The sequence below is a fragment of the Martes martes genome, assembly GCF_963455335.1.
Source record: "Martes martes genome assembly, chromosome: 3".
Taxonomy (NCBI): domain Eukaryota; kingdom Metazoa; phylum Chordata; class Mammalia; order Carnivora; family Mustelidae; genus Martes; species Martes martes.
The window spans coordinates 62,150,743-62,178,648 of record NC_137890.1 but is presented as its reverse complement, the minus strand read 5'-3'; the positions used below and the strand labels follow the sequence as shown (position 1 = coordinate 62,178,648).

The following is a 27,906-nucleotide window of genomic DNA, read 5'->3' as shown; positions in this document are numbered from 1 at the left end:
ATCAACTCCTTACCACCTTCTGAAAAAACTCAACACTCTTAGCAGGGTCTGTGGGACCCGTGGAGGCCAGCCCTGCTCCTTGCTAACTTCTTCTCCTATTATCCTCACCTTTGATCCTGCACTGAACCACTGGGGCTTCTAGACTGTCAAGCTTCTTTCTCCTTTCTTCTCATGCAGTTGCACAGTTTGTTTCCCCCTTTCAAACTCCTACTCACAATTGCTTCTCATACTTCAAGACTCAGCCATTACCTCCTCCCCGTGTGCTTCCTGGTTCCTTGGGCTTGGTCCTGTGCCCTTTCCCTGTTGCTCCCCAGCATCCCAGACATGCCTCTGCAGTACTCAGTGAACTCCTTTCCTCGTTGCAGCCCCTCTATTTGGGAAACAAGGCTTTATATTTCATCTCCAATTTTCCAGTGTTTAGCACAAAACTTGGGAAGGAGATGTTGACTACTGCTTTGAATGATGGATATGCATTTGGGAATTGGTTGAATGCCATGTTTTAGTATTTTGCACACAGAGGGTAAAGAATCCTATTATAAAGAGAAGGTTAGAATGTGGCATACAGAAGTCTTCATTGGTGAGGTCACCTGGGCATTGGGGGTAGTGGGGATGGGGATGGTACACAGAGCATCAGTTGGTAGAACCGTATCTTTCCCTCATTCTCATCCCCAGAAGACTTATTCGAACTGCCCAGCTGGAAAAATAGGTGTTCGGATTTTCCCCTCAAGCCATCTGACTCCAGACCTGCAATCATCTCTAGGCTGCGTTGCCTCTAATATACTGGACCTTCCAAAGAACGGATGTATCCCTTTATTCGTATTCCCTTTCAGTGATTGTATCTGTGTTTCTCCAAAATACTCAATTTTCTAAAAGCACTTTTTAAATGTTAAGAAATGGCTAAGTGTCTTGGGATGGGTGCACGGAAAGATCAAGTCGTTTACCCAAGTTCTCGCACTACTACTAATAGAGCAATTTGCTTCTAGACACTGTACTCTTAACCGATAGACTGTCTTGTCTTCAGAACAACTCGATCACTCAGTTACTCATTCTACAAATATTTATTGAGTGCCACAGCACGCTAGCTATTGTTCTAGATCAGCAATGTTCGATAAAACTTTTAGTGAGGGGTGTCTGGGTAGCTCAGTCAGTTAACCATTGGACTCCTGATCTCAGCTCAGGTCTTGATCTCAGGGTTGTGAATTCAAGCCCCGAGTTGGGCTCCATGGAGCCTACTTAAAACAAACAAACAGACAAACAAATAAACAAAAACTTTCAGTGATACCGAAATCTTCCATACCTGTCCTGCCCCATATGGGAGCCGCTAGCCATATGTGGGTATTAAGTACTTAAATGTGTCTAGGACAACGGAAGCAATGAATTTACTTTATTTCCTTGTAAGTTCAAGTTAAGCAGCCACATGTAGTGATGGGCTACCAAAATGTATCATTCCAGACGCCAGGGAAACAGTTAAAAGCAAAGATCCTCGATCTTGCCCAGTTTACATTTTGGGATGAAGACAGAGGTGAGAGGAAAAGAGAAAGACAGTAAATAAGAGACATAATACATAAGTGAATTATATAGCATGTGCTACGCTACAGAAAATTAAAAAGTACAGCACAGTCAATAGAGGCTAGTTTGCATTTTGAAATAGAGTGGTCACACCAGTCATAAAACTTTCTCATCCTTTGGTCAGGATAATTTGGTCCGATTCAATTCCTACTCCAATTTCTCTCCTCTCTTCCCTTTCCTCTTGTGAGTTCAGCTCCTCCAAGATGGGGCAGGAAGGGGACAGGAAAGTCAGGCTTGCCTTTTGCACTGGCCTTGCTCTGGGTCCATCTGATGCTGGTGGTCTCTGTCCAGATGAGGCTCTTCAGAGACTATGCTGTGGGGTTCTCTAGGGCAGAGTGTGCAGGTTTGCCCTGGCTCCCTCCATGCTGGAGCGCCCCTCTCAGACAAGGGCAGTGGCTTCTGCTGCGGTTAGCCTACCCCCAAATCCCTCTTCAGGCAATAGATCGTCTCCTTTGGCTCCTTGGGCAGCCCCCGGGCTCCTCCCTTCCTGTCACGTGGGGCCATGGGACCGGCTGAGAGCCCTGATGTCCTTCACCAGACCACTAGACCTTCAAACCAGCAGAGTAAGCCTTTCCACCTTCAGAAATCTCTGAGAAACAGGCATCAGTCCTTAGGTCCATGGGACCTCTGCACTCTGGCTGCCCCCAATACACACACCAAGCCCTCCCAAGACCCCCTTATCCTGCTTGACTCTGCTTGTACGCTTAACTGCACCATGGAGGGCATGGACTTGGCATCTCACAGTCTGCCGGCTGGGAGGAGAGCCAAACATATTCCTCTCAATGTAAAAAAAGTATATTATTGACGTGTAGTTGACATACAATGTTATATTAGTTCCAGGCACACAACATAGAGATTTGACAATGCTGTACATCACACAACACTCACGATGGTAAGTGTGGTCACCATCTGTCACCGTACGTTATCACCACCTTATTGACTATAGTTCCTGTGCTGTACTTTTCATCTCCGTGACTTATTCATTTTATGAAACTGGAAGTTTTTTTGTTTTTTTCTTAAAGATTTTTGTTTATTTATTTGGCAGACAGAGATCGCAAATAGGCAGAGAGGCAGGCAGGGAGAGAGAGAGGGGAGGAAGCAGGCTCCTTGCTGAGCAGAGAGCCCGATGCGGGGCTCTACCCAAGACCCTGGGATCATGACCCGAGCTGAAGGCAGAGGCTTTAACCCACTGAGCCTCCCAGGCGCCCCAAAACTGGAAGTTTTTAACCTCTCAATCCCCTTCACCTATTTCTCTCACCTCCCCCCACCCTCACCTCTTCAATCTTTTGGTGGCCTGAATGATTTTGTGAATGGGGGGGATAGGCATCTCAACAAGAACCCTGCACTCTCCCTGACCCTCACAATTCGCCTATGTCTAATGACAAACATGTCCCTGCCACCTAGTCAGTTTCTCTCCCACTGCAGACTGTGACGGTGGAGCCTGGATGAGGAGGGCTGGGCTGATGGATGAGAAGGCAGCAGGTTGTGCTGCCTCTGTTTAAGCCTACAAGGAGGTGTGGTTATCCACTCGCGGCAGCTCTTTCTGGAACGTATGGGACTTACCGCCTCTTTCCTTTGAGTCTTAGCACCAGTTTAGGACGAGAGGAATCAACCTCCTCTTACGCTTTCTGGTATTAAATCATAATGGTAATTGTTAACAGCAGCATCTGGGTGACTCAGTCGATTAAGGGTCTGGCTCTTGGTCTCAGCTCAGGTCTTGATCTCAGGGTTGTGAGTTCAAGCCCTGTGTTGGCCTCCATGCTAGGTGTGGAGCCTATTTTATTTATTTTTTTAAAAATTTTTATTTATTTATTTGACAGAAAGAGACACAGTGAGAGAGGGAACACAAGCAGGGAGAGCGGGAGAGAGAGAAGCAGGCTTCCAGCTGAGCAGAGAGCCCGATGTGGAGCTCGATCCCAGGACCCTGGGATCAGGACCCGAGCCGAAGGCAGATGCTTAACAACTGAGCCACCCAGGCACCCTGGAGCCCACTTTTTAAAAAAAGCTTAAAAAGATAAAAACAAGTGCAATTTTTAACCATATATTAAATGATCCGTCTATGTAACATCCGTAAATACAAACACTTCCTTTTTTGGTTGTCTTGTTTGGTTCACTAAAAGGGATCCTTCCCAAGAGGATAAACTTCAAATCTTCCATTGACCACAGTGACCAAAATATATATGAGAAAAAGAAAGATCTAAGAACTGTAGGGTTGAGGTAGTCTAGCCTCATAGTTGCCAAGACAACTGTTTTGTAGTGACCAAAGGAGGAACTGTTCCTCCTGATATTATGGAGAAGCTATACATTAAGTTCTCCCTCCCCCAAATGGCAATTGTTCAAGCTGAATTAAGTGCTTATTGACTCTGAAAATTTGAAGGGATCTATCTGACTGGTGTCAGATGTGAACATAAGAGATGAAAAGAACCTAAACAAGAAAATTTATTCATATATTTCTGATAAGTTTGCACTTCTAAGAAAATAGGACCAATTATAAGTAGATTTTGCAGCTTCTAATGATCACAAAAGAAAAAAGAAGGCAAAGAGAATGGGCCTTTAGAATTCTTATTAAAAATATTTATAAAATGCTTGTAACGCTTACTGTGATTAATCTGATAAGTGTAAAAGATCTGCAAAGTTGGTAATGTTTTGATCTGTTTTATCGTTGGACAGATTATTGTTCATTCTGGCTCCTAAGCCATATTTTATAACCATTTTCAAAGATGGTTTTGATGTTGCATCTAAATGAAAACGTCATTGAAAAATGGGGATGTGGCTTTAAGAGTTAGTAATGGAATACTTTTGTATCTAAAGCACGTTAGCTTTTAGAAAAGTATCCATTGCAAAAAGGCCTAGTTGTGGGGAAAGAAGACCATAGACACCTACAACGTTCACGCTGGTGAATTATAAGATGATGATGTAATCCAACAAATTGATTGCAATGATTCATTTTTTAAAAAGATTTTATTTATTTGAGAGAGAGAGTACAGAAGCAGGGGGAAGGGGCGGAGGGAGAGGTAGAGGAAGACTCCATGCTGAGCCGGGAGCCCGACATGGGGCTTAATCCCAGGACCCCACGATCATGACCTGAGCCAAAGGCAGATGCTTTACCAACCGAGCCATCCAATCGCCTTCAATGATTCATTTTTTTAAAAAGAGTTTATTTATTTATTTTAGAGAGAGTGTGCAACCATGACAGTGGTGGGGGGGGGCAGAGGGGGAAGAAGAGAATCTCAGGCAGACAGTTGTGGGAGAGAAGACCACAGATACCTACAATGTCCATACTGATAAATTGTAAGAAAGTGGTGCAATCTGACAAATTTATTGCAATGACTCATTCTTTTTTAAGATTTTATTTACTTATTTATTTATTTGAGAGAGAGAGCGAGCGAGCGAGCATGTGTGCACCACAGTGGTGGGGGATGGGGGGTGGGTAGGTGAGGGGCAGTAGGTGAGGGAAAGAACCTCAAGCAGACTCCGTACTGAGCACAGAGCCTGAAGTAGGGCTCCACCTCATGATCCTGAGATCATGACCTGAGCTGAAATTAAGAGCTGGACACTTAGCTGACTGAGCCGCCCAGACATCTCTCACAACGATTCCTTTTGACAGCACCCCACTGTGGGCAAAGCTGGGGCCAGAGGAGGAATAAGTCAGAGTTCTTGTGCCTCAGCAAGGGACACAGAGTAGATTCTACTATAGGGGCCCTGAGGGCTCAGCGGGTGGCTCCTCCCACCCATCTAGCAGAATTTTCCAGTGCTCTCAGCTTTATACCCACACCTCCCCTGCACAGAGCCAGACTTCTATGGTTCCCCAAATGAGTTGTACCTTTGTACATGCAGTCTTCTCAGTTAAAAAAAAAAAAAAAAAAAAAAGCCCAATTAGAATCATTTGCCAACACCGACCCCCACCCCCGCCCCAGCAAACCCAGACTTAATTACAGTTTCAACGTACCCCAGGAATGTGATTTTTTGTTTGTTTGTTTGTTTTTTAAATTTATTTATTTGTTAGAGAGAGAGAGAGCGAGCACAGGCAGACAGAGTGGCAGGCAGAGGCAGAGGGAGAAGCAGGCTCCCCGCCAAGCAAGGAGCCCGATGTGGGACTCGATCCCAGGATGCTGGGATCATGACCTGACCCGAAGGCAGCCGCTTAACCAACTGAGCCACCCAGGCATCCCAGGAATGTGATGTTTTAACAGGCAATATGAAATTTCCTGATCAGCCCTAGTGAGGTTATCTCCATGATAAATCCTGCCATTCTCTTTCCCCATAAAGAAGCTGACCTGGCCTGAAACAACCCTTTCTTTTCTTTTGCAAATAACTTCTAGGTCCATCCTCCTTCCTCTGAAAACCTTCCATTTTGCACAGCTCCTTTCAGCTTCCCTCTACTTGCTGGATGGGATGCTGCCCGATTCATGAATTACTTAATAAAACCAGTTAGGTCTTCAAATTCACTTGGCCGAATTTTGTTTTGTAACCCCCCTGATGGGAATGCTCAGCCTGTCTCCAGCGGACATGTGTCGTGTTTTCTGGCTGCTTGGCATTGTCTTACAGCCCTGCCTACATTTGCGGAGTTCTACCAAGGAAACTTGTCTTGTCTTTCAAGACAAGCCAGAAATCTCATGTTCGCAGCCCCCTTTGCAGATCAGAGTGCAGGCGCCTGACTCACACTCCTTCCATCAGCTGCCTCTGTGTGATTTAATGATTTGGAAATGAGCAATACAAGGCAGGGGCCGTGGCGTGGCAGTGACTTCTCTGGCCAGGCTGCTAAGGAAGGTGCCCGGCTGGGAAGAGCAGCAGTTAGGGTGCGGAGGCCCTGGTACGAAAGCGACAGTGGTACGGACTATAACATCTAGAAGCTCTGAGGGAGTTGCGGCATGGTTTCCATGGCTCAACAGTTCTGCAGTGGGCTTGGAGACCCTTGCAAGAAGTTCTTTGGGGAGCTCCATCGGCTCATTCAGCAAACGCGGAAGTCACCCAGCATCCTTGTAATCTTTCGCTTTTGTGCTCCAGAGTTGGCTTCTGTTGATTGCAAGTAAGAGTTCCGAGTGATACATCAACAGGGTTTCCTCCCTTAAGAAAGGGCCACTTGTCTTTCAAAACCCACCCCAGTATGGGGGTCCCCTGGGGACTTCCCCTACAACTCACTCTTCTGTCCCTTTTTCGTTCCCTTCTCTGGGATGCCACACTACCCGCCCCCCTCTTGCGGCAAGCCCTCACCAAATTTTAATTATTTGTTTCTTCCTCCTTTACCAGGACTGAAGTTTCTCTGAGGCTAGCCATTGTGTTTTTCATTTCTTTATTTTCAGCACTCAGCACAGGCTGGTGCAGAGCCCATTTTACATTGTATATATTTAATGTTAAAAAAATACATGTATAAATATAAGTATAAATATAAGTATAAGTATAGTATAAGTATAGTATAAGTATAAGTATAAGTATAAGTATAGTATAAGTATAAGTATAAGTATAAGTATAAGTATAAGTATAAGTATAACTATAGGTATACGGGCAAGGAAGGAGGGTTAGGAGACATGAATAGGTGGCAGGGATTGGGGAGAAAATTATCCTATCCTAAAAGGGAAACTATCTATTAGTATCAGCTATTAGTTCTTCAAAGAGTAGTTCGACAGCAAACTCTTGAAGGTAAATTTGCCATGTTTTCTCTTTGTGGGGATTATCCAGCTCATTTCGTGGAAGGTAAAGCCTAGGAAAGAAGAAACAGGTTTCAAGCACAGAAGGCCAACCAGGGTTAGTCTTAGTCCCTCTCCTGTGCCTCAGCTGGCACATACAAGTGGAAGGGCTTGGTAACATCTGGGATGGCCAATGCTGGGGCACTCAGTAAGGCTGTTTGTAATTCCCAAAATGCTCCTTCTGCCTCAGCTGTCCACTCTACCACAGTGAGTCCTCCCTTAGCCAGTTCGTAGAGAGGTTGCGCCATCTCCGTGAACCGCGGTATCCACAGCTTGCAGTAGCCCACCGTCCCAAGGAAATCCCTTATGGAGACCAAAGCCTAAATAAGTGGTGTGGCTCTGACAGAGCTGTGTTTTTACTGCTGACACCCGATACCCTTTCCCTGCAGAGTCTCTAAGAGAGCTCTCGTCCCCCGCAAGCAAGACCCATAGTCCTCAGCGGCTATTTCTACTATTCCCACTAACTCAGTCCTCCTTCAAGCACTAGAGAACTAGAATTCTAGAGAACTTCCAGACTCAGGAACGAATTTCCAGATAGGGAAGAAGTTTCCCTGGAATAATAATTTTCAGATAATTAAAAAATATATATATTTCCCAGTTTAGTCACTAGAAAGTCACTTTTAAATGGGAGAATATTGATTTTTTTTTTTAAAGCTGTCTTCACTGATGCTTACTGTGTCCTCTAACTTCTGCCCTAGATCTAAGTGTGTCAGTCACCTTTAAACTAGCTAAAGCCTTCCTCGAGGATGCTTTCCTTTCTGGCCTAGAATGTGGTAGGTGGTCGGTCATCAGTAGATGAACACATTCGGTGGACCTGCCCTAGTCAGGGTAACTGAGCAGACTCCTCCTCCACTTGCAAGGGGAGGGGTTTATCACCACACTCTAGATCTGATTAGAATACATTTCAGCTCCTATGACACAGTCCTATGGCATGGACTTTTGAGGATAATGCCACAGTGGTTCTCAAGAATAGCCCTATATTTTACATAATGAAGAATGGGGGACTTGAGGATTTCTTGGTTTCTATAAATTGAGGGTAGGAGTGCCATTCTGCCTTACACAGATCTTGGAGATGAAGCCATTTCTACTGGATTATATCAGAGCCATACCTGTTATTTTCTACAAAAGCTGTATGGAACCACAAATAAAATGGGCAGTTGTCATAGTATTTCGGCAAATCCTAAAATTTAAAAAAAAAAGTTAATTTTCATGGTAAAAATGACACTAAAAACTAATTCCAAAGGGATTAAAATTCCTTCCTTTCTATATATGTCGAACAATTACACACATAGCATTAGACACACAGCACTTAACAGTCTATAACCTTCTGCTCACGACACACACCATTAGACACACAGCACTTAACAGTCTATAAACTTCCGCTCACGACACAAAGGAGACTTTAAGAAATGGCTTTTTCTTGGGGCGCCTGGGTGGCTCAGTGGGTTGGGCCACTGCCTTCGGCTCAGGTCACGATCTCAGGGTCCTGGGATCGAGCCCCACGTCGGGCTCCTTGCTCAGTGGGGAGCCTGCTTCTCTCTCTGCCTCTGCCTGCTTGTGCTCTCTGCCTCTCTCTCTGTCAAATAAATAAATAAAATCTTTAAAAAAAAAAAAGAAATGGCTTTTTCTTACCATTCCTATCAAAATTTAAGGAAATGTAGTTTTTTCTATATACATTAGACAATAGCCCTCCAACCTAGTTTACATCGTGCTGACCAGAGACCGATGCCAGTTTATGTCCAAAGACCTCATCCCTTTCTACAACGAGTAGCTACATTGATAATTGACTGTCAGTATTAATGATAAGAATACCCACACATGAGAGAGTTTTCATCTCATGGCCCTTGAAAATCACAAAATTAAGCAACACTGCCCGGGCCAGTACTTCTGGTAGTGGAGCTCCTGCTTAGGACCACTGACTGAGCGAGCGTTCTGACCGGCTTCAGGGATCAAAGGGTAGCCGTCCGGAATGGGAACAATCGAGGTCACTTGCTTCCACACACATACCATTTCACTATCGAACAGATTCTCCGTAACAGGGAGCAAGCAGGGGTGAAGGAGGGCACAAACTAGAACTTGATCAACATTGTTAGTTGTTGGCAGTTCTGCTTGATGATTTTAATAGGAAAACAAAACCACTGAGGCTTAGAAATCTGTTATGTAAAGAGTAACAATTGTACACTTTGTGACTTCTCAGCAGAAGTTACACACTCATGTTCAGAGTAATGACAATGGCAAACATTCTCATTTTTCATAAGGTAAATATTAGATTCAAGATACTATTTAGGGGTGCCTGGGTGGCTCAGTGGGTTAAGCCTCTGCCTTTGGCTCAGGTCATGATCCCAGGATCCTGGAATGGAGCCCCGCGTCAGGCTCTCTGCTCTGTGGGGAGCCTGCTTCCACCTTTCTCTCTCTCTGCCTGTTTCTCTGCCTACTTGTGATCTCTGTCTGTCAAATAAATAAACCTGAAAAAAAAAAAAACTATTTAACACGAATTATGTATCAGTTCAAAGGAAAGTCAGATCTCCCTCATTGTAAAGTACTTTATAAACTATGGGGAGCAGTGTGTTTTAAAGATACAAAACAAAAGTGTGATCACCACTCTACAGTAAACATACCTTGGTTTTTTCCTTATCTGAGAATATATGCAAGTTGTATAGAATTTAGAAAAAATGAGCAAGGGGTGCCTGGCTGGCTCAGTGGGTTAAAGCCTCTGCCTTTGGCTCAGGTCATGATCCCAGGGTCCTGGGATCGAGTGCCACATAGGGCTCTCTGCTCAGCGGGGTGCCTGCTTCCCCCCTGTCTCTGTCTACTTGTGATCTCTGTCAAATAAATAAATAAAATCTTGTTAAAAAATGAGCAAACATCTCTTCTGTTCTTTTTAAAAATTTTGTTATAGACCAGCCTTGTTTTTCTCCCCCTCCCTGGCTAGGGGTTGACATCTCCGATCCTGTTCCTTGCCAGGAATTGTAGCAAAGGAAAGCCTAAATCAGAATCATTCAAAAGGCCAGACGAGAATACTGGCATAGGTTGGTTCTGGATGACTCACTGATGAAGAGAAAAACTTCACTTTCACATCATCATACAGAGGTGGGCAGTTGGACAGATGGATTGTCACGCTGTCTGTTTCAGCATCATGAAGTATCTGTGAATGATCACATGGAACTCAGAACTGTAACCCTAGCTAATGGGTGGATAAACAGTGAAGTTCAGTTTGCTTGTCACGGCTTCCTGGATTTATCAAGTACACTTGGTCTCAGAGTGCAGTCATTACACATATAAATAAATGTGAATCATTATTTCTATTAAGTTGCAATACTGTTTACATTTTTAAAAGACCAACATGTTTGGAGGGTATGGTACTTCACTGCTGAAAAGTAAAATACTCCATTTTCTGTCAGAATTTAAATGTCACTGTTGAACGTGTGTCATTTGATTTGCAGATGCTGGGACACACTAAGAAGCTCAGTTTTAAAGTTGGCATTCACATTCAAAAAACAGTATGTAATTGGTCATGTTTTATTAGAAAGGTGTTTGCTAATGATGTCATAGGCTTTGTCCGTAGCCAACTACTGGATGGAGTGACCACAGATTGGCCAAGTTTCTGGAATGAAGGACTTTGGGGCTATCCTGAGTATTTCTTTGTTACTGATTGGCCCTTGCATAACAGTAGTACCCACACTAAGGAGAGTCTGTGTGAAATACCAAAGAAGGTGCAGACTCAGGTGATGCTTCAGGGAGCTATAGACCTAAGAAACAATGGTAGAATGGCATGAATTACATGTCAAGCTGGATAAGGAAGACTGTGTGGTTGTGTGTTTTGGGGAGCTTAATGAGAAGCATAGAATAAGAAAGTTTCACAGAGGAGCAGAAAAGGAGTTGTGTGTGGAAGGATTTGTGCACACGAGGAGCACTGAAAGAGAATGCCGTGCAGACTGGGTGGTGTGGCGGAGGGGGAGGAAAGACATCGAACACATGAAACAGAAATGAGAGTGTTGTGTCCCAAGGGCCAGAAGGTACCCGGTCTACTTGGAATGGAGTCTGCAGGTCAAGTTCCTGATAGCAATAAGCTCAGGTCTCAGGTATGATAGGGAAATATCTTAAAGGTTCAAGAGCCAGGAAATAAGAAAAATTGTGGAAGCATGGGGGCGGGGCAATTCCTATGCGACAAAGTGGCCTGACAGTTATCGCTTATACCACTTAGTGATTATAGCTCACAAAGCAACTTCACATATATTATCTAACCTAGTCCTCACAACCCTGGAGATGTGGTCTTTATTTTGCAGATATACTGAGCCAAAGATACTGACTGGCTTTGACTACAGGCCCAGAGTGCATTCTTTTTCTGCTCCACTTACTGCTTTTCAAGTAGGAGCAGAGAAATACCTGCATATTGCCGGTCTCTCGACGCTGTATAGTATGAAGAGGAGGGAAAGGTAGGGAGACCACTGTGGAAATCCAGGCATGAGCAAATGGGGTGCTGGACTGGGCCGTGACGATGGGAACAGAAAGGAACGGAGAGAGTGAGGAGAGATTCCAAAGGTAAAATCAATAGGAAGTGGTGACTGGATGTGGGGGCATGGCCAGGAGAGACTCAAGGATTCTACATCGTAAGGCCTCAGTGAGAGAATTCTGGTGTCACTTGCAGAAGCAGAGGAAAAGCTCATCTGACAAATCTGGATTGACAAACACAGTTCTGTCGTTGGGGCAGAAACTGTCTAGGTAGGTGTCCTGCACCTACCATGTGGTGGGTACTCATAAGCCTGTGCAGAGTGGATGGAAGAGAAAAAAAAAAAAAAGTTTACAGCAGGAGAATGGATGAGCAGAACCAAGAGTAGAGTATGTGCAGCGATAAGAAACAGAAGTCAAGGATCAGGTCTGCGCGCGTGCCTTCCGTGGGACAAAGGGGAAGGAGTGGTGGTGGTGAAGTAATAGGAGAAGAGAGACAGACCTGGAGAGAGAATTTTGAGGGTTTATATTTCTTAAGACCCGCGAAAGCTTCTTCTTGCTTTAGGGTAGTCGAAGGCACTTCAACATTTAAGAAAACAGACTACCAGGTCCCATCGCTTAGGGGAAAGAGGTATATGTGTCCCCCTTCCAACCACTCTTGCGTTACTTCTCACAGTGCAGTCCCATAGGACATCGGAGGTAGAGTCACTTGGGACACTGCCTGCTAACACTTAACATGCTGGTTTGACATTGAGATTTGAAACAAACACCAGAATTTCCAGTTTGCATGCTGTCTCTTACCTGACAGTTTTTGGAAGCAGAACAGAAAAAGACGATCTGGCTCTGCATTATTATTTGTACTTTTAGATCACTCCCATTGCCTTTTCCCACACCTGAAGGAAATAAAGTTAGGCTCGTTAGAACAAAGAGCAAAATGTCTCACCGATTAACATTATGGATTAAAGAGAAAATTAGGACAGCTAACAGTGTGTCAACAGTGAATCATTTGGGTCCTGCTTGGATTCCGTCTTTAAGAGACAAAGCTTTAAGCCCAACTTTGTCTCCTAAAGCACAATTGATAAGGCTGGAGGGGGGGAATAAAAAGACACATAGTTTAGCTTCTAAGACAGAATTTCATCTCTTCACCTTTCTAGAAAAAAATCAGGTAGGTAACTTGCCACCTTGCCTGCTAATGTGTTGCTTACTTCAGACATCCGACAATGGGTCTTAAATAGTCCAATTTCCTCTTACCCTCATCTGGAGTTAGATATTAGACAGCTGCATCCAAACATTCCGGTGGCATTCACGATACATCTATAGACAAATGGTTTCTTGCTCTCTATTCAATTCAGATGACCCCCTTTTTTTAGTAGTTCTTAAAGGCTGGTTTCTCAAGCCTCCAATTAATTCTTACTGCTTTTCTTTTAACCAGGAATGTCACAAATATGCATAGAAGGTACAGAAGTAAAAAAATATTCTAACAGAGTCATATGTTAATCATTCTTGATGTTCAGATTCTATTTGCACCGTATGAACACATTATTCATTTGTATTAAGCATCATCATGTCTGAGCCTTACTTCTCCATCCCATCCCATCCCATCCCATTCCAGTTGCAGAACTCCTCTGCAGAACTGATGTTCACCAGAAATTAGTGAAAATGTAGAACTAAATTAATTCAAATACTTAACACATGACAGGAAAGGGCACTGATTTACAAGTTTAATTCCCACACATTTAAACCTTTTAAAATAAAGCATATTTCTATAATATAAAAGGTAAAAAAGACACGAGGTGAAGAGTCTGGCTCACCTACTCCCACCTGTTTATTTGTCCAGCTCCAAATGGAGAATATTTTTATGCACATATAATCAAATACAAATACTCTCCCAGAGTATTTTTATATATGTACGTATGCACAAATACGAATACATGTTATTCCCCACTTCTGTGTTACAGAAATTGTTGCATACCACAGCACTGTCCTCTGCCTTGCATTTTTAAAATACATGTCGAAACCTTATTTGACTCATCAATTAGTAAAAAACCAGTAAAATGTTACAGCTGATTCAAAGTAAACAACAAGCCACTGTGGAAAACAGTATGGAGTTTCCTCACAAAATTAGAAAGAGAATTACTGTATAGTCCAGTAATTTTGCTACTAGGTATTTACCCAAAGAACATTAAGCACCAATTTGAAGAGCTATATACACCCTTATGTTTACTGCAGCATTATTTACAATAGCCAATACATGGAGGCAATCCAAGTGTGTACTGATAGACGAATAGGTAAGGAAAATGTAGTGAAGATGTATTTATACAGGTATACAGACACACAATGGAACGTTGCTCAGCTGTAATTAAAAAAGAAATGAAATCTTGGCATTTGCAACAGTGTGGATGGACCTATAGGGATGCTAAGTGAAACAGAGAAACAAATGTATTTCACTCATGTGGAATTTAAAAATATAAATGACAGGAATAAAGGAGACAAAAAATCAGACTCTTCAATACAGAGAACAAGATGATGGCTGCCATAAGGGAGGTGGGTAGGGGGATGGGTGAAATAAAGGGGAATAAAGAGTACGCGTATCATTTTTAAAATTAACATAAAATGTATTATTTGTTTCAGGGGCACAGGTATGTGAATTATCCATCTTACACGATTCACAGCACTCGCCATAGCACATACCCTCCTCAATGTCCATAAATTTTTTTTTAAGATTTTATTTATTTATTTGAGAGGGACAGAGAAAAAAAGCATGAGCAAGGGAGAGGCAGAGAGAGAAGTAGGCTCCCCGCTGAGCAGGGAACCTGACACAGGGCTCTATCCCAGGACTCTGGGGTCACGACCTGAGCCAAAGGCAGACACTTAACAGACTGAGTCACCCAGCTGACCCATGAGAGTATGCTTATGTTGATGATAATATACTTATCTTGATGAACACTGAGTAATGTATAAAATTATTGAATCATTATATTGTACACATGAAGCTAATATAAACTAACATATGTTATACTTCAATTAAAAAGAATACTGCGCATCTATAGGGAAATAAAGATTGATGACATGAGTTTATAAACAGATACAAAATGGTTTAATCAGTCGCCTGGTGGCTCAGTTGGTTAAGTGACTGCCTTTGGTTCAGGTCATGATCCCGGAGTCCAGGGATTGAGTACTGCTTCGGGCTCCCTGCTCAGCAGGGAGTCTGCTTCTCCCTCTGACCTTCCCCCTCTCATGCTCTCTCTCTCTCCCATTCTCTCTCTCCCAAATAAATAAATACATAAAATCCTAAAAAATGGTTTAATAATCAATCGCTTTCCACTAGATACAACTAATTTGTATTTTTATGTACAAAAATTATTTACAGTATTATTACTTTTCTACAACTTAGAGTTATAAAGAGCTTAAAGACCATGAGAGGTAGAGATAATCCCAGAAGGGTGCACAAGTCAAACTACTGCTCACTGCAAACGCTTTCACCCTTTTTTCTGACAGTCTCCCCATGCCCCTTCTGTTTTGATCTTAACAATCTCAAAGGAAGATTATTCTTATTCCAAAAGAAGGCTGGTGTCTCTAACACTGAGTCACGAAGAAATGGGAAATCTGAACAGACCAATTACTAGTAATGAAACTGAATCAGTCATCCAATAAGTCCCAACAAACTGAAGCTCAGGACCAGATAGAATCACAGGTGAATTCTGCTACACATTTAAAGAAGAGTTAATACCTATTCTCCTGAAACTATCCCAAAAAGTAGAAGGCGAAGGAAAACTTCCAAATATATTCTATAAGGTCAGCATTACCCATACCAAGACCAGACTAAAGTCACAATTAAAGAAACAACAAACAAATAAATAAAACTATAGGCCAATATTCCCCATGAACTTAGATAGATATAAAAATCCTCAACAAAATATTAGCAAAATACATTCAACAATAAAAAGATCCTTTGCCACAATCAGTGGGATTTATTTTGGGAATGCAAGCATGGTTCAATATTTTCAAATCAGTCAGCATGGTACACCGCATTAGCAAGAGGAGGATAAAAATTATATGATGGTTGCTGTTTTGTTGCTGGGAAGATGGCAGAGTAGGAGGATCCTGTGCTAACCTTGTCCCCTACACACACACCAAGATAACAGCCACATCAGTGCAACAGACTCTGAAAAGGACCCAAAGACTGGCAGAACAGACTTTCCACAGTAGAGAGGAGGCCACATCGAAAAGGTAGGTGAGGTGAAGACACAGTTGAGAACCAACCCCCCGGTAAGACTATCCATGAAGAGGAGGGAACCCCAAGCATGGAGAAGCAAGAGGCTCAGACCACAGAGCAGGCACAGGGAACCTGCGCTGAGAAGAGAAGACAAGTCCCCATAACATTTGGCTTTGAAAACTAGTGGGGCTTAATAGGTTTTCAGGACCAGCAAGGCTCAACTCTGGGCACTTTATTTATTTACTTGAGTATAATTAACATAAGTGCTGTATTGGTTTCAGGTGTACAGTATAAGGATTCAACAATTCTATACAATCAAGGTCAGTGTACTATTAATCATCTTTATCTATTTCACCAATCCCCTACCCCACTTACCTTCTGGCAGCTAGCTTGTTCTCTGTATTTAAGACTCTAGTTTTTTGTCTTTTTCTTTTTTTTGTTGTTTCTTACCCCACTTACCTTCTGGCAACTAGTTTGTTCTCTGTATTTAAGACTCTAGTTTTTTGTTTTTTTCTTTGTTGTTTCTTAAATTACATATGTGAATGAAATCATATGGTACTTGTCTTTCTCTGATTGAGTTATTGCATTGAACAATATACCCTCTAGGTCCATTCATGTTGTTCCAAAGACAATATTTCATTCTTTTTTTTTGACTGAGTAATATTCCATTATACATATCTGTATATGCACCTTCTCTTTATGCATTTATCCATTGGCAGACACTTGAGTTGCTTCCATATACTGGCTATTGTAAATAATGCTGCAATAAACATCGGGGGTACATATAGCTTTTGAAATTAGTGTTTCCATATTCTTTGGGTAAATATCCGGTAGTGGAATTACTGGGTCATATGGTAATTCTACTTTTAATTTCGTGAGGAAACACTATAGTATTGCCCACAGTGCTTGCACCTGTATGTCTACTGCAGCATTACTTACAATAGCCAAGACGTGGCTATTGTACTCAAGTGTCCATTGATAGATGAATAAAGAGGTGGTGTGTATGTATACATAGAACAGAATATTACTCACCCATAAAAAGAATGAGATTTTGCCACTTGTGACAACATGGATGGACCTACAGGGTATTATGCTAAGTGAAATAAGCCAGACCCCAAAAGTTAACAGAACTTCTTAGCCTAGAGGGTACAGTGTGTTGGGCAACCTAACAATGCGATAAGATATATATATATATATATAAAGAAAAATGCTGGTGTCATTAGCTTTGGCCTGATTATTTACATGGGTGCAGAAAGACTGGTAACTTACCATGTAGCCCTTCTTAAGTTGGCTCTGAAGTCTGGACCCACATGGTACTGAACAGCTGCTAAGATTACAACTTTGTCTGGAAGTCTCCATGAGGCATCTCAAACTGGACTTTTAGAATCTATTTGTTAGCCTGAGACTAGCAAACCAAACCCATGGAACCCTCTCCCAGTTTTCCCCTGCAGTACTTATCCATTTGGGTTAGCTCCTCTGTTCTCCATCTCTGCACCTTCCAGTTTTAACTAAACAATGTTTCTGCAGTTTATATAAAATTTAAAATTTAGCAGAGAAGTCACAGTCTTAAGGGTACAACATCAGACTGAGAAACATACGAAATTCTAGAACTTATTAAAAACATTTTTAAGCTTAGAATTTTGAGAAACGATTCCCATTCTCACTATTCATGTTAGAAAAATACATTAAAATTCTACTGGACCAAATGCCTATTTGTCTGCCTGGAACGGTTGATACTCATGGGGGTCTGTATAGATACCGTTGGTCCCATTGTTAACAAAGAAGAAACTGAAGCAGAGTATACACTCCGACGCAATTCTGGCTCTCCTACCACTGAGTTGGTTTTAAGGTTGTGTTTATATTTCTCGGTGGGAGAAACTGCTCCAGTGGCGAACCATGTTGCTTTTCCTGGTCTAGAATAAAGTGGTCGACTCTTTTTGCAGGATCCCACTGAATGTGGGAAGGGAACAGATCAAAACTGCTGTCCCCTACCTTCTGACACCTGTTGGACGAGACTGGCTCTACCTGGAGAGGTGTGGCAACACCTGGAATTCTGAGTGAGGTCATCCATTCAGACCACAACAACCCTCTCCCTCCTAATTCACACACCGCCAAGGAAACAGTCATAATGGATTCTCTAGAGGACTCTGCAGTCTGCAAAGCGTTTTCACCAAAAGTTGCTAATTTTTATACACAGGCAGCCTTCTGCCCGAATGGGCCATGTTTCAAGGGTCTGCCTGCACAATGCTTGTTTGGAAACCTAGACAAAATTTCCCACAGAAACAATGCTCCTGGGTTGACATTTGTTTTCACAAGCCAGAAACCGATGCAATCCGATTGTGGTAATCCATTAAAACTCCTCACCACCACCTCTGTGTGTGTGGTGGGAAGGAAGGGATATAGAAATAATTTGAAAAAAGCACTTTATACTTTAACTGTAATCTGTTTTACTATGCAGTTTATATATATACTTAAAGGATTCTTTTATTTCTGAATAATTGGATGAAATGTTTAAAAATATATATATCTAGCTCTTATTTTTTGTGATTCCCCAGAAGGCTAAAAATACAAGCCTGTTTGGATGGATACCAGTGCTCCGGCACCATACTACTCATGAGGGACCCAGCACCTCCACATGGGCCATGGTTTAACTTTGGGGAGTCAGAGCATCGCTCCCTGCTGCACCTCGGGCAGTGAGAGTGAAGCCCCAGCCCACCCCCACTGTGGCGAGCCTGTTCTGCCGCCTCCCCTGTGAACTGTGCAGGAAGCGGGGTGGTTGATGGAGAATTAAAGACTTGAGGATGGTTCTCCCCCTCCCCTTCCCTTTCATTTCTTAAGTCCCAGAGATGGAAGATCTAATTTTCCTGCCTCCCTGCATGATGGCAGATCCCAGTCTCTCTCCGGACATTCTTGAGGCAGGAGAACAGTCAGCTCTTTGAAAATTGGTCAGGATTTTTACTCCTGGTAATAACTAATAGAAGCTAGGAGGCTGAAAGACGCCCCCCCTCCCCACCACCGCCCCGAGCCCAGGTTTCTCCCAACCCCCTTTCTGTGTTTCCGTAGATTCCAGTAAGGAAGACCTGGGTGGTGCTCCTTAGGAAGCTATCCTTGACCTTGACCCTCAGCTGGCAGGGTCAAGTCTGTGTGTGCCCCAACACTGTGGTCAGCTCTTTATATCCATGCGCACGCATTCCTCTCCTTCTTGAGGGCAGAGAAACACTAGCAGGGGGCTTGCCCAAAGCAGGCACTTGGTAGTTATTTCTAAAAGAGAATTTGTGGCAACAAATTTCCTTTGTTGTTTGGGTATTGAAGACACCTTTGTGTATTTAAGACATATCAAGACATCTCGAGTTGCTGGGGATGAGGGGACTAAGGGTGCAGGAGGGAGGGGAGAGAGAGAGACCAGGATGATGAGAGGGAAAAGAAGGTTTCTGAAAGGCTCATGTGAGCAAATGATACAGGGCTGCCAGATGAACCCTGAACTAGAGGTGGACATGAGGGAGAGGTGGTCTCCAGGGCTCGTGAGCCCTTCCTCTCTTCTCCATCAGAGGTCCTATTCTTAAAAGCCCACCCTGGGCTGAAGCCAAGGCAGCAGTGAGAATAGAAAAAAGAAGGGGATGGAGCCCCCACAAACTGGTGAAGAGAGGACATCTAAGGGCTTCTGGGCTCTTCCACTGGGAGGGGTTACATGTGAGGATGCATAAAAGGACAGCCATGAGTTGGGATTGTTGGTACACACATGGGAGCAACCATCCCACGCCTCCAGAGTCAGAACATTGCCCTCCTGGCCAACTCGTCAATGACCCACAAAACACATACCATGAATTGAATGAATGACGATTTTTTGAATCTTAAGCGTTCTTCTTGGCGGGAGAGTCATATTGTAGGTACTTTTCACGTTGGAAAAGTATCCAACGTATCTATTCTGCAAAATAACAGAAGACTCAATTTAAGTGGAGGTGAAAAGTCTATCCTCAGCATTCCTGATTTTGTTTTTGTTTTTATTTTTACATAGAATTTAGGGAGAATCATTAATGAAAGAAACATTTATTGAGTGCCATTATATGACTAGGCATGCTTATGTTTGCTGTCTCATGACTGAGTATCTCCCTTAGAAGAAAAATTCTGAACTCTGTGCTGTGGGGAAGGAACAAGAAGGGAGCCACATGTTGCTCCTATAGGCCACTTTCGACTGAACGGACACCTAACCAGACCCAGGGAAAGAGCTACAACATTTCACCAAGACGTAGTTAATACGACTGTGGAAAAGCTCAGTCTGGGTGGAGGCTTAACTGTGACTAAGTTCAAGGAAGGTTTGTGCTCTGGCACACATTTGTGCTCCTAATCACGAAAGGACTTGAGCTCCACACACCTCTAACGAAGATACATATGCTCTTGTCCCTGTGGCCAGCTTGAGTGTATTTTTTAAAGATTTTATTTACTTATTTGAGAGAGAGTGTGTGCAGTAGAGAGACCAAGAGCATGGAGAGGAGCAGAAGGAGAGGGAGAAGCAGACTCCCCAATGAGCAGAGAGCCCCAGGGTCATGACCCAAGCTGAAGGTAAACACTTAACTGACTGAGCCACCCACATGCCCCAGAAATTGGATATTACTAAGGTATCATTAAGGTATATATTTTTTAAAGATTTTATTTATTCATTTGACAGAGATCACAAGTAGGCAGAGAGGCAGGCAGAGAGAGAGAGGAAAGGAAGCAGGTTCCCTGCTGAGCAGAGAGCCCGATGCAGGGCTCGATCCCAGACCCCGGGTCCATGACCTGAGCTGAAGGCAGAGGCCTTAACCCACTGAGCCACCCAGGTGCCCCAAGGTATGATATTTTTATTTTTTAAAGATTTATTTGTTTGTTTTAGAGGGGCAGAGGGGCGGAAGTAGAGGGAGAGAGAGAATCTCAAGCAGACTTCCCCATGGAATGTAGAGCCCGTTGCAGGGCTTGATCTCATGACCCGAAATTATGACCTTGAGCTGAAATTAAGAGTTAGATTCTTATCGAACTGAGCCACCCAGGTACCCCTTAAGATATAATATTTTTAGATATGATCAATGGTGTTATGGTATTTTTACCCTCGAGAGTCTATGTGAATGCCACACTAAAATACTTGTGAGATAAAATGACCCGATGACTGGGATTTCCTCCACAGTCATCTGAGATCTGTGGAGAAGGGGTGTGTGTGTGTGTGTGTGTGTGTGTGTGTGTGCATGTGCATGTTAGGAGAGTGGGGAGGGAATGAATGCAACATGATAAAACGATGGTTGAAGTGGTGTGAGGACTACAAGGGGATTTATTATAGGATTGTCTCAGCTTTTTATGTTTGAAATTATTCACCATAAAATATTGTTGAAAGGATAAAATAGGGTAACTGCATATATTTCACATGGATTTTCTGAGTATTAAATGAGATAATATTTGTCAAAGTATAACAGTGTCTGGAATAGAATAGGTTTGGTAAGATGTTAATTTCCCCTTTTTCTTTCAAAATACGGCCGCCCCCTCTTGTCTCTTTCTTTGATTCTCCCCCTCTCACACACACACACACACACACACACACACACACACACACACGAGATGTTCTGCAAGAGATGAATGGCCCAAGTAGGGGTTTGTGAAAGACTCATTTCCTCTCAGAGAGAAATCAAAGGCTAGTGATTTTCCATAATCTTCGAGTCTGGAATCCTAGAAATTGGACCTTTCTACTTTGGGAAGGAATCAATTCTTAAACTCCGTAAGCAGTGACCAATGTTAAATGGAGAGCAGGATTCCCCAGGGCAGGGTGTGTGTGTGTGGGGGGGGGGTTACTCATAGACATGGCTCTCTGGCCCTGGGAGGGATACAGGCCTGTCACAGGCACCAGAGTGGAGCGGCCCGATCACGAGAGGAAAAGAGTGCGCAGCGAAACCAAATAATGGCTGCTGAACTCCCCCAAAGGTCCCCCCCTTTAAGAATGACAACTTACCTGAGAAGGGGTTTCAACTCCCTGAAATTTAGTACTGGTGCTTTTATCTGTTCGCCGTTCTCCAAAATAATAAAGGCTCTCCTACGGAAAAGGGGGCAACACAGTCATGGCTCACATGCACCTTCTTTTCCTGTGGAAGGCATTCTTAAAGGTTCTAAGGGCACATTATTTCCTCAAGTCTGCAGCCTGTAGGCAGAGGTTACTCAAACTAAAGTTAACAACAAAAAAAATCGTATCAAGGTTTTTTACACAAACACGCACTCACATACAACTGAAACCAAAGTTTCACAAAACAATACTTACCTTTTGATATTTTCTATTCGAATCTAGTCCATTTTATTTTTAAAAACGCTAGTCACAACCCAACAAGTTGACTTTACAATTCCCTGAGAGATTGGACCCCGTTTGGAAAACACTGGGGAAGAGCCTCCATTTTCCTAACCTGTGTGTCTCAAATTAGGAATAAAGCAGATGGTGGCACCAGAGAGTGGGGCACTGGAGACAACACGAAGTTTCTCTTCTCAGACTACTGGCCAAGTGGGGAGCAGAGCTGCTGGCCATGTCCATTCAGTGGGAATTTCTCAGCACAATCATGGCAGAAATAAGACTGAGAACCCCACTTTAAGAACCGGAAATAGCCCACCCTGTCTCTGCAGAAATTTTCAGAGGGCCCAGCCTCCAATAGATCCCATAGATATTGACTATGAGAGGTTAATAACATCAAGGAGAGATTTTGTTCTGCGTTGGAAAATGTACCTTTGACCTACCTAGTGCTTCTAAGGATGTTGGAGGTCCTTTGGAGAACCTACCAAACCAATCTTGATATTATTCTTGTGAGGAAGGAGACCGTCCCCTAACTAGGGGCATAAGAATGGGGCTGGGAGCAACTGAGCTGTAGGAGGCATTTTGACTGTGGAGTTGTTTTACACTTGGACAGGTTGACTTTACCCCCTCTCTCCTTAATCCTGTCCCTATTAGACCCTACCTTTATTTAAAATGTTGGTATTACTGTAGACATCATGGATTTTTTTCCATTAATCTTGATTTTAAAACATACTGCATTTGATTACTGAAAATTACTGAAACTACTGAAAATTTTGGCATTCCCTTAAATTTTGTGCTTGAGGGGAGTTTCTCACTGACCTCACCCTAGGCCTGGCCCAGACTAAGAGGCACCTAGGTCAGTTACTAACCAGTGCAAATTAAACTAGGAAATATGGTGTATTAACTAACTAGAATGTAAAGAAAATTTTGGAAAAAAAAATACACAAGGACATATCAAAACGAGGCTTTCTAATAAGTGGATCTCTAATTACAACTTCATTAAGTACCATGACTCAAAGAACCATCTTAATATCCTACCAGTGAGGCTTCAGAACTATCAAATTCAATCAGCACAAGATCATCTGTAGTAACATCTTTCCTACCTCTGCAGTTGTAAATATTCCACTGGCAATAAGGTAGGCACAAATCATCGTTCCAGTTCTTCCTGCAAAAGAAAAGAAGTTAGTCCACGAACAACCTGTTCATGGCAGTACTTGGTATAAAGATGCTGTCAGAAATATTCAAAGAGCTCATTTGGGATCGATTTTCTTTTCCTCTGAAAGTGCTTGTTCAAAAGATTTCAATTCAGGAATAGCCAAAGCTGTTTCTTTGCTCTGAGGTTGTATCTAGAATTCTGTCCTGTGTACACAAAGGCACGTGCGCACGTGTATACTGTTCTTGAATCCCCGCTGCTGGGGACTGCAGTGACAGGCAGAGCCAGTGAGGTCTCCTCTAGGACCTTAGAGCTAAAGAGCTACTTACCAGTTAAGAACCAATTACACACCCTGTTTTTCCAACTAACATAAATAAAAGTACCTATAAAAGACAAAACGTGATCAGAACCCAAAACATGACATAGCATTTATAACACCCATTTTTTCTTTCTATTTTTGAGTCTTTAAGTGTGTTATGAAACATACATGAAGGTAAACAGAACAGTATAACAAACCCCATATATCTGTTTCCCAGAGTATATTATATTGTTGTCCTTGTTCGCTCCTCTTCCTTCCTTCCATGTTTTTCTTCCTCTCTTCTACCACAGCATTTCACTTTTTAAACTTTTTGTAAGTATGCTCCACACCCAGCACAGAGCCCAGTGGAGGGCTTGAACCCATGACCCTGAGATCAAGATCTGAGCTGAGATCAAGAGTCAGACACTTAAGCAACTGAGTGACCCAGGCACTCCCTCTAGCATTTAAAAGCAAACCCGTGATTGCGTGTTATTTCATCCTCAAAATTTATGTTTTACTCTAAATTATATTTTTGCCCTGCTATACAAAATTTGATTTAAAAAATACAGTGTGTCTTTTATTTCTACAGTTATCTGTAGCTTTTGTCTTAGCCAGTGTATGCTGAACTTACTTTGTGTAATTTCAAGCTTACCCTTTTAACTTTAGATATATACTACTTCCTATTCTTTTTTTTTTTTTTCAATGAACAACTAAACTTATTTTACAACCCATAGTTTGGAAAACATTCTAAGCCAAGTACTTCCAAAGAAGACTTTTTACCACCTCATGCTGTGGTAAAAAGCCTTTAGCAAGGCTTCTTGCTAAAGGAAATCCTGACTATTACCAACCCTGCTCCCAGTGGTAAAGACTGTTAACATTTCAGTTCTGTCTGGAGGCCATCCCTGGGTCTCTATAACTGGTATTTTCCCATCTGAAAAACACTTTTGCAGATTCCCTGTCCTTGTGGCTGTGTACAGTCACAGACACAGTACATATCCTATCATCCAATCAAGTCAAGTACAGCAGGGAAGCATAAAAAAGATACATACTTACCTTCAGTCATTTATCTTAATTTAAAACATAAGGATTTGGAAAACAGTGTGGAGATTCCTGAAGAAATTAAAAATAGAGCTACCCTATGACCTGCAATTGCACTGCTGGGTATTTACCCCAAAGATACAGATGGAGTGAAAAGAAGGGCCATCTGTACCCCAATGTTCATAGCAGCAATGGTCACAGTCGCCAAACTGTGGAAAGAACCAAGATGCCCTTCAACGGACGAATGGATAAAGAAGATATGGTTCGTATATATAAAGGAATATAATGCGTCATCAGAAAGGATGAATACCCAACTTTTATAGGTGCTGAAAAAGCATTTGACAAAGTATAGCATACTTTCTTGACCAAAACTCTTCACAGTGTAGGCATAGAGGGTACATACCTCAATATCGTCAAAGCCATCTATGGAAAACCCACAGCAAATATCGTTCTCGATGGAGAAACATGAGTGCTTTTCCGCTAAGGTCAGGAACACGGAAGGGATGTCCATTATCACCACTGCTATTCAACATAGCACTAGAAGTCCTAGCCTCAGCAATCAGACAACAAAAAGAAATTAAAGGCATCCAAATTGGCAAAGAAATAGTCAAACTACCACTCTTTGCAGATGATATGATACTTTATGTGGAAATCCCCAAAGACTCTGCTCCAAATCTGCTAGAACTTGTACAGGAATTCAGTAAAATGTCAGGACATAAAATCAATGCACACAAATCAGTTGCATTTCTATACACCAACAGCAAGACAGAAGAAAGAGAAATTAAGGGGTCAATCTCATTTACAATTGCACCCAAAACTGTAAGATACCTAGGAATAAACCTAACCAAAGAGGCAAAGAATCTGTACTCAGAAAACTATAAAGTACTCATGAAAGAAACTGAGGAAGACACAAAGAAATAGAAAAATGTTCCATGCTCATGGATTGGAAGAACAAATATTGTGAAAATGTCTATGCTACCTAAAGTAATCTACACATTTAATGCAATCCCCATCAGAGTCCCATCAATTTTTTTCAAAGAAATGGAAGAAATAATCCTAAAATTTACAGGGAACCAGAAAAGACCTCGAATAGCCAGAGGAATGTTGAAAAGAAAGCCAAAGTTGGTGGCATCCCAATTCCAGACTTCAAGCTGTATTACAAAGCTGTCATCATCAAGACAGTATGGTACTGGCACAAAAACAGACACATAGATCAATGGAACAAAATAGAAAGCCCAGAAACAGACCCTCAACTCTATGGTCAACTAATCCTTGACAAAGCAGGAAAGAATGTCCAGTGGGAAAAGGACAGTCTCTTCAACAAATGGTGCTGAGAAAATTGGACAGCCACATGCAGAAAAATGAAACTGGATCATTTCCATACACCACATACGAAAATAGACTCAAAATGGATGAAGGACCCCAATGTGAGAAAGGAACCCATCCAAATCCTTGAGGAGAACACAGGCAGCAACCTCTTCGACCTCAGCCACAACAATTTCTTCCTAGAAACATCACCAAAGTCAAGGGAAGCAAGGGCAAAAATGAACTAGTGGGACTTCATCAAGATCAAAAGCTTTTGCACAGCAAAGGAAACAGTCCACAAAACCAAAAGACAACTGACAGAATGGGAAAAGATATTTGCAAACGACATATCAGATGAAGGGCTAGTATCCAAAACCTATAAAGAACTTATCAAACTCAACAGCCAAAGAACATATAATCCAGTCAAGAAATGGGCAGAGGACATGAACAGACATTTCTGCAAAGAAGACATCCAGATGGCCAACAGACACAGGAAAACGTGCTCCACATCACTTGGCATCAGGGAAATACAAATTAAAACCACAGTGAGATACCACCTCACACCTGTCAGAATGGCTAAAATTAACAAGTCAGGAAATGACAGATGCTGGCAAGGATGCAGAGAAAGGGGAACCCTCCTACGCTGTTGGTGGGAATGCAAGCTGGTGCAACCACTCTGGAAAACAGCATGGAGGTTCCTCAGAAAGTTGAAAACAGAGCTACCCTACGACCGAGCAATCACACTACTAGGTATTTATCCTAAAGATACAAATGTAATGATCCAAAGAGGCATGTGAACCCGAATGTTTTTAGCAGCAATGTCCATAATAGCCAAACTATGGAAAGAACCTAGATGTCCATCAACAGATGAATGGATAAAGAAGAGGTGGTATATATACAATGGAATACTATGCAGCCATCAAAAGAAATGAAATCTTGCCAATTGCGACGACATGGATGGAACCAGAGGGTATTACGCTTAGCAAAATAAGTCAATCAGAGAAAGACAATTATCATATGATCTCCCTGATATGAGGAAGTTGAGAGGCAACGTGGGGAGTTTGGGCAGTAGGAAAGGAATAAATGAAACAAGATGGGATCGGGAGGGAGACAAACCATAAGAGACTCTTAATCTCACAAAACAAACTGAGGGTTGCTGGGGGGTAGGGGGTAGCGAGAGGGTGGTTGGGTTATGGACATTGGGGAAGGTAAGTGCTATGATGAGTGCTGTGAAGTGAACCTGGCTGTGAACCTGGCAATTCACAGACCTGTACCCCTGGGGCCAATAATACATTACATGTTAACAAAAAAATTATATATATATATATATATATATATATATATAAAATAATTAATTAATTAATTAAATAAAATCTTTAAAAAAAAAAGAAAGGATGAGTGCCCAACTTATGTATCAACATGGACAGGACTGGAGGAGATTATGCTGAGTGAAATAAGTCAAGCAGAGAGATCAATTATTATATGGTTTCACTTACTTGTGGAGCATAAGGAATAACAAGGAGGACATCGGGAGATGGAGAGGAGAAGTGAGTTGGGGGAAACCGGAGGGGGAGACAAGGCATGAGAGGCTGTGGACTCTGAGAAATAAACTGAGGGTTTTGGAGGGGAAAGGGGTGGGGGATTGGGTGAGCCTGGTGATGGTTATTAAGGAGGGCATGTATTGCATGGAGCACTGGGTGAGGTGCATAAACAATGAATTTTGGAACACACACACAAAAAATAATAAAATAAATAAAATAAAATAAAATAATTAAAAGAAACATAAGTGTACACATATTCACTAAACTTCTGATATTAAAGGTTTTAACTTTTTAAGTATGAGTCTCCAGGTTGGAGTTCTTTCTTAGAAAGGCCAGGCCCATGGTATAAACCACT

At 42.3% G+C, this 27,906-nt stretch overlaps 1 protein-coding gene across 1 annotated transcript in view; it reads right to left on the bottom strand.

Annotated features, from left to right (window-relative positions):
• Positions 1 to 7,149: 7,149 nt before the first annotated feature.
• LOC308340231 (phosphatidylinositol 3,4,5-trisphosphate 3-phosphatase TPTE2-like) overlaps positions 7,150 to 27,906 on the bottom strand; it is a gene marked incomplete at both ends in the record, with an annotated part of 171,615 nt that continues 150,858 nt past the window's right edge. Inside the window, 7 exons of the mRNA XM_080799391.1 lie at positions 7,150 to 7,270; positions 8,366 to 8,436; positions 10,306 to 10,401; positions 12,507 to 12,598; positions 19,741 to 19,846; positions 21,893 to 21,973; positions 23,320 to 23,381. Coding sequence (XP_080655517.1) covers positions 7,150 to 7,270; positions 8,366 to 8,436; positions 10,306 to 10,401; positions 12,507 to 12,598; positions 19,741 to 19,846; positions 21,893 to 21,973; positions 23,320 to 23,381 — 629 coding nt within the window. The remainder of the gene's footprint in view (positions 7,271 to 8,365; positions 8,437 to 10,305; positions 10,402 to 12,506; positions 12,599 to 19,740; positions 19,847 to 21,892; positions 21,974 to 23,319; positions 23,382 to 27,906) is intronic.